This window comes from Apaloderma vittatum, unplaced genomic scaffold, assembly GCF_000703405.1.
Source record: "Apaloderma vittatum isolate BGI_N311 unplaced genomic scaffold, ASM70340v1 scaffold32739, whole genome shotgun sequence".
Classification (NCBI taxonomy): Eukaryota; Metazoa; Chordata; class Aves; order Trogoniformes; family Trogonidae; genus Apaloderma; species Apaloderma vittatum.
The window spans coordinates 1-6,991 of record NW_009736439.1 but is presented as its reverse complement, the minus strand read 5'-3'; the positions used below and the strand labels follow the sequence as shown (position 1 = coordinate 6,991).

The window sequence follows — 6,991 nt, the reverse complement described above, 5'->3', positions numbered from 1 at the left end:
GTCCCCGTGCAACGGCCGTATGCTGGGGAGGCTTCCCCAGCCACTGCTGTCCCCAGCCTGGGCAGGATGTGGTGCTGGGTCATTCAAGCCTGACCAGGAGAAAATCAAACACAAAGCTTAACTACCAAGTGGCTAAATGCATTAAACGGGGCCCCAAATAAGACACAGAAGCAGCATGGCAGAACCAATGTGGTCTCCACCTCTTGCCCTCATCCTCACACATGGAAGAGAGCTGGGAGGTTTATACTGTTTTTTCTGCCCAAAGATCCTTATTTACAGTCTAGTTCTCATTGCAATTGGCAGAGAAGTGAATGCTACTGGGCTGACAAGTCCAGCTGACCATGTTGTCTACTTCATGCCATTATACTCAAAGCAGCTTAGGAAGCAGACACCTTCTTGGGAAAAACAGGACTCTACAACCTTCTAGGATTGGCACCTCACAGGATTTTGATGTGAACAATTCTGGAAGTCCCACACATTTGTTGTCTTGTGACTTCAACTGCAAGGAGTAAACATGGGGACCTGGGGGTGATCCACCCTTGTGATCCCATTAGGGGATGGTCATTGCATCATTCTTGATTTACCTGCCAAGTCAGTTTTCCCAGAGCAAATCAGAGGGCATATCCCTGCAGGCTCTCTCTGACTAGCCAGGAAAACACCATGGGACGGAAGTTCAGAATCACAGCAGGGTCTTTCCCTCCTTCTCCCTCACAGTAAGTGAAAGACACCTCTCAGCCTTTCATTATCCAGCTCTGGGAGACAGAGCTCTCCCTTAATCATGTTCCTGCCATGAGGAGACCCATCCATGCAGACTGTCCACAGGCGAGTAGAGAATAAAGAGCTTTTGCTCTGGATTTCTCACCTAAAGACATCAGTTCATCATCCAGCAAGGAGACAGAGCCAGCTTGGTCAGGCACGGGCACTGCTGAGCCACCTGAAAGGGTGGGCAAGGCTGGGTAGGAAGGGCCTGTTGCTGGAAGATCCAGGCCTGACAGATCCAGAAGTGCTGAGGTGCTCCCTGCAAAGAAGGAACAAGCTGAGACAGTCCTACCCAGCATGCTGAGGCCAGTTCCCATCCATCCTCATACCTGGGAGAAGGAATTTCCCCCCCTACTCTCCCAATTCCCTCTCCTCATGCACCAAGTCATCTCCACAACCCTCTCCCTCACTGCGCCAGCTCCACTCTGACCTCCTGCAGGTTCCACCTTTCTCTCAATCTTCTCTTACACTGCAGGAAACCAGCAACAGGGTCCCTCTGCTTGACCTTCCTGTCTCCATTCCCCAAATCTCCTCACCTCGAAGGGGACCAGCCACTGTCTCCCCATTGATCTCTTCTCCCCGTACAAGCTGCTTATAGAGATTGATCACCTGTGTCAGATTGTCATTGGCTTGCAGGATCTCCGCTGAAATGGAACAGGTGGGAAGGGAAGTTAGTTTGAAAATCGTGAAGAAACGAAGGGAGTGACTTTTATACCCCGACTCTTGTCTATTCCTTCAAAGCAAGGCTGAAGGAGCTGGTAACAGCCCACTGCAGAGAGCATTTTTGCAAGTGTTACTGCAGACTGCACCAGGGTACGCTGACCTCTCTGTGCAGTCTCAGCAAGACAAGCTCAAGGGTCATTCCTGCAGCAAAGCAGAGGAAACCTGTAACGCTGCTGGTTGCTGCCACGTGCCCCTGCTTAGTGCCAAGCCATAGACTAACGAACCCACAGCGAGCAGCCACCCCAAACAGAGCGGCAGCTGCTGACAGATGCCACAGCATGGGCAGCCCAAGCATAGGCTCTCTGAAACAAGATGGTGGGAGAAGGGGATGGAATGAGAAAGGCCAGATACGCTTACCCAGAGCTTCATCATTGTCTTCTGTGTCGCTGGCGAGCCGGAAAAGCATGGGCCTCATGCGCTCGCAGCGCTGATACAGCTCCTGGGGGAGAAGAAAGGGGTGCTCAGGATGCTCAGCTAGGGGTGCAGAATGATCAAAAGGAACTTGGGGGACAGCGGTCAGCCATCTCTGCTGAGCTCAGGTAGGATGCTGGGACGACCCTTCCTCACCTTCATTAGGTCCTCGTTGCTTTCTGTTGTCTCTCCCTTGCTGTAGTTTGTCACCATCTCTGTCAGCAGTCTCACATTGTTGTTCACCTCTTCAATGGCATTCACCCTCTTGGAGATCTTCTCCATGCGCTTCTGGTCCTACAGGGGAAGCACTTGGCAAAAAATGTCCTTGCTTTTGTCTGCAACCTGGAGAAGGAGGAAGGCTGGCCCAGCCAACACACCAGCTCCCTGGACTAACGCACAGGATGCTGCCCCCAAAACAGCTTCCACTCCAGTGGAAAACCCCAAATTAACTCTAGGCTAGCACTAGCCAGATGGCTGCACATCTGGTTGCTGCAAAATTTTGGGCAGAAGCTCTGTATGCCTGCTTGAGGACAGAGAGCCACTGCTCCCTTGGTGCCAACCATTGCCACTCAGATCATGAACGCTCCCCCCAGCCCCTCTTCTCCCAAGCCGCACCTCCTGAACCATCTCCTTGATGAGCTTGTTGGCAGCCCGGAGGTCCTCAGGATGGGAACTTTTCAGGAGACGAGCCAGTATCTGCAGAAGAGAAAGCACCTTTGGGCCCAAGCTGAGGTGTGGCAGCTGAAGTCAATCTTGTAACACTGGAGCCTGTAGAGTCACCCCTGCCCAAAACCCAGACGTGGCAGCAGACAACATCGACTGTTTGAAAGCCCAGCCATGAGAGCTTGTGGGCTACCAGAGACGAGGGAAAGAAGAAGTATGACTGGTCTTCTTCTTGCCACTGTCGTTCTGGTTATGTAAGACAGGTCTTTCCCTGGAGATGCCCTGCATTTAAAACCTGCTCCTGCCTACCTGCTTTGCACCATGGAGGCCCTGAAGCACAGCAGCAACAGTACTGAGAAAGCAAGCAAGCCTGGTTTATGCAGGAATTGCCACGGGATCATAGCGGACTCTTACACAGACCTCTTCATGTGCCTCTTTGAAGGAGCAACAGGTGGAGGGAGAGCTTCCATGCTCTCTCCTCCTCCATAGTCAGTGAAGAGTCCAAGTGGCCACCTACAAATCCTCATTGGCATGCCTTGACACATGGAGACAAAATACATCCTCTGCAGCAAACTGGCATCACACCTCTGCTGCAGAACTAGACCTAGAGAAGCCTAATACTTGTTTCAATGTGTCAGCACTGATCAATTGCCCAGAGGTTTGTCTGAGCAGTGACACAATTCTTATGGAAAGACAATATAGCGATGGGTCCAGGAGAGTCTAAGTAGTTGGGTGATAAGCAGATTGCAGTGCTGGGAGTGGGCAAGAGATAGCAGCAGCAACATCTGAGGCTGGGATTTAAGCCTCATGGCCAGATAACACAGAAGCCTGGAGAGAGCACAGCAGCAAACCTCCCAGAATCTGCTGGGCTGACAGTGCTTAAGCCTTTGCACCACCTTGCAGCTTAAGCGCTCCAAAGGTCAAACAGACCCACAGGCCCCACCTCAGGCTGTTTCCTTTGTCATGAGTTTGGAGTAGGCCCTCAGCATTCCTGTGACGTTTTCTGAATGTGGAGCAGGGGCCCTGACTCTTTCTGGATCTCCACCTCAGGGGGCCAGGAGATTATGGAGAAGGGAAGATGTTGCCCGCTGTCCCTCTCCTTGCACAGAGCCCTTACCTTAGATTTCTCTTCGTCATCAAAGATGATGTTCTTGGGCCGAGGAGGAGGTGGCGGAAGAGGAGCGTCATCAGGTAGTTTTGGGTCGCACTTCACAATTCCTGCAGAAGACACCAATGGAGAGGTCAGGAGGACTCACCTAGTGGGGGATGACACTGCCACCTACATCTTTTCTTCCCTAACAGCCCACCAAACCCAGCTAGGACTACAGATGTGTGGCTTTGCTTCTGCTAGCCATGATCCTAAATTATGTTTTCATGGAAGAACTGCCCTCCACTCCCCCTAAATATCCTTTTAAAAAACCTGGCATCAGCTGCCAAAGCACTTGCAGCCCTTCAGCATCAGACCTTTCCAGTGCCCCATCTCCTGTAGGAGCAAGCAGATGCCCCCTACAACCCATCAAGGAACTCAGACCACCAGCAACAACCTCTGATTAGCTAAGAACCCCAAGGCACTCACTGCTTCACCTGCCCCTGGTGCTGAGCCAGGCTGATGGGTGTGCTGGGTCTGGGCACAGGAAAGGGAAAGTCTTGAGATTCTGCCCAGATAAAAACCAAGGCATGGCAAACCATTTGTCCACCTTGCCCTTCCAAACCACTGCTTGTCACCTTGTTTCTTCAGCATCTGGTACGCTTCTGAGATCTTCACCTCGTGAGGCAGCCCTAATGTCCAGCTGTACATCAGCTCCAGGATCTTCGACTTCACTTTTTCTGGTGTCCGGCTGCCAAGATACTAGAGGAACAGAGAAGAGGTGGCTTGAAGCTCATCTGAGCCATCACAAGCCTGGCCTGTTCCTCTCCTCCCCTCCCCCAGGAGAAGTGAGACCGTTCCCAACGGCACAAGGAGGAGGAAAGAGGAAGCAAGCAGGAAAGCTCACGAGGCCCTTGCAACATGCCCTAGATCGTGTTTGGTTTCCACCACAGGAAACACTAGAGGTGGGAGAAATGCATCACCAGCAGCCCCTAAGCGACATGCAGGGACAGGTAGGAAAGCTCAGGATGGTGTCTACTGCCTTGTGAAGGAAAAGGTGCTGCTAACAGAAGCTGCTTGGTAAGGCAGCCCTTCAGGAACGAGGGCACAGCAGGGCTGGGAGAACTGTGGATAACAGTTGCTCGGGCAGGACTGAGCCCTTTCTCTCAGCAGCACGAGTGCCTGGCACCCTTTAGAGCTGGGTGAGCTCCAGATGATCCGCACCCAGTGGCAAGATGTCCAGTTCTCCCCTTGCCATGCAATCCTCCTCCACCCTTCGCCCATGAGACTGCTGGAGGCACTGGCGGTAGAAACAGTGCCTGTGCCACCAGAGGCCAGTGGCTTAAGGTAGAGAACACGCTCTGGGATACCGAGCAAGAGGACTTTAGGATACTGCTGTCACTGTCTCTGGCTATTCATCATCACAGACCACAAGCTGTGACAGGCAGACAAAGGTTTTCCTTAGTTGTATTTACTCAGTGTCTCCTTAACTCTCTACGTGCTGGCGTTAAATGCCTTGATTGAATAGGAGAGCACACACTGCTTGTTCTGCTGCAGAAACAGCAGCATCAGCAGAGGAGCAGGCAGTGACTTCGTGCTTCAGATGGACCTGTCAGAGCATCACTGACCAAGCCTGGGCTTGCCCTCTGAGAGTGTCTCAATCAGGTTGGGACACTCCAGAGACAGGGTCATGATGTTGGTGCTGGGGGAGGTTCCTGAGCACGTGCAGCACAGACAGAGCCCAAGAGAGATGCAGGGAAGGTGATTCCAGGCACGCACTTGAGCTCAGCAGTCTCAAAAGCGCTGGTTGCATCAAGCCTAGCTGGCCCTCAGCTTCCTGTATCAAGAATCAGTCTGGAGCAGAGGGGTAAAAGCTCACCTTCGCACCAAAAAGCTCCCGCGGAACAAGGACTAAACATCCTACTAGCACTGTCCTGCTTCCCCCACATCCCAATGGGCACCTGTCCTTTCTGTTCAGCCACCACTTCTTTCCAAAACCCTCCTGCCATCAGGCTCCAGTCCCCTCCAGCACAATGCCCTGAGACCCACCTTGGGCGACACCACTTTGATGAGCTCATTGAGGAAACGGAACTTGCCCACCTCGTCGTGGAAGCGTTTGCCGCAGCTCTTCATGCAGGTCTCCAGCACCTGAGGAGAGGGGCCAGGTGAGTCCCAGCACAGGGTCGGCAGCAGGATCAGGAGCCAGCTCCCTCCTGGCCAGGCATGGAGCCCGTGGCTAGCCTCACAGCAGTGCAGAGGGCCACCCCCTTTCCCTCTCAGGTGGCCAAATACCCTCCCACAGAGAAGCAATAAGACTTTCCTCTTTGGAGTCAGTCTTTGCAGAGGTAGCTCAACAACCCATGGAAGGTGAAACCCTTGGAGAACTCAAACACTGCAATTTCACAGAGTGGATACACAAAGTGGAAAAGACCTTCAAGATCATTGAGTCCAACTGTTAAATAATACTGCAAAGTCCACCACAACAAAAACCAAAAAGCTTCCTATCAACTTGAACTGGCTATGATCCTTCCTAGGAATGAGACCTTTCCTACTGGTCACCTCTGCTCCCTTGTGCAATCACCTTCAGCCCCTCTCCCACCTAAGGGGCCAGGGGCTCCAGGGCTTTTTCAGTGGGAATTCTAGCTCCCATGCTCTTCCATTCAAACTGGTGCAACTCCATGCCCTGGCCCTCCATCTAGTTCTACCAACCTGCAGATCCCCTTACCGTGAGGGCTTGAATAGCTTCCCATTCCTGTGGAGACTGGATCTTGTGGGCAAGAAGCCGAGTAGCGAGTGGAGGACTGGAAGGAGTAAGGGGGGAAAAAAAAAATTTTAAAAAAGCAAGCTAGCTAGTTATTGATGAAATGCCAGATACCCGTGTTTCTATTTGGGAACCTAGGGTTGAAGACCATGATGAAAGTTTAAGGCACTGATAAGGCACCAAGACACCTCAAAAACTTAGGGGAACCTTCTGTTAGTGGACCAGGATCCCCCATCCACCCCCGCTTTGACAGCTTCATGCCTGTTCAACTCTTGAGACAATCCCACCAAATTTTACTGGGTGGGGCATCATAACGCAGGTCTGTGACCTGAAGCTGCCTGAGGAAAGGACAAAACACTTACCCCTCTAGCTCTTTATTGAGCTGCTCACAGAAAGCATTGATACCATCCCAGTCCAGGTCCTTATTCAGGGGGTTTGTCGCTTTGTCTGCAGATGGGAGAAGGGAACGGTGAGAAAAAAAATCTCCCCGAGGCTCCTGTTCTGTGGACGTGAGGTGTGACACTGCTCCTGCTCCCTCCTTGCCAACTCCACCGAGCGCATCGGCGCGGGATGGTGTGGAAGGAAGA

General features: G+C 52.3%; 1 protein-coding gene across 3 annotated transcripts in view; it reads right to left on the bottom strand.

The window, feature by feature from the left end:
- Positions 1 to 6,846, bottom strand: part of GGA1 (golgi-associated, gamma adaptin ear containing, ARF binding protein 1) — an 8,614-nt gene extending 1,768 nt beyond the window's left edge. For 2 of the 3 annotated variants that reach the window (XM_009876967.1, XM_009876968.1), the window contains exons 1-11: positions 6,767 to 6,846; positions 6,369 to 6,444; positions 5,693 to 5,791; positions 4,282 to 4,405; positions 3,674 to 3,774; positions 2,509 to 2,589; positions 2,050 to 2,187; positions 1,840 to 1,921; positions 1,296 to 1,403; positions 863 to 1,018; positions 32 to 89 (exon numbers count right to left, since the gene is read on the bottom strand). In XM_009876967.1, coding sequence (XP_009875269.1) covers positions 32 to 89; positions 863 to 1,018; positions 1,296 to 1,403; positions 1,840 to 1,921; positions 2,050 to 2,187; positions 2,509 to 2,589; positions 3,674 to 3,774; positions 4,282 to 4,405; positions 5,693 to 5,776 — 932 coding nt within the window. In that variant the 5' untranslated portion in view covers positions 5,777 to 5,791; positions 6,369 to 6,444; positions 6,767 to 6,846. The remainder of the gene's footprint in view (positions 1 to 31; positions 90 to 862; positions 1,019 to 1,295; positions 1,404 to 1,839; positions 1,922 to 2,049; positions 2,188 to 2,508; positions 2,590 to 3,673; positions 3,775 to 4,281; positions 4,406 to 5,692; positions 5,792 to 6,368; positions 6,445 to 6,766) is intronic. The other variant, XM_009876969.1, reaches the window with a different exon arrangement.
- Between the last annotated feature and the right edge of the window lie 145 nt (positions 6,847 to 6,991).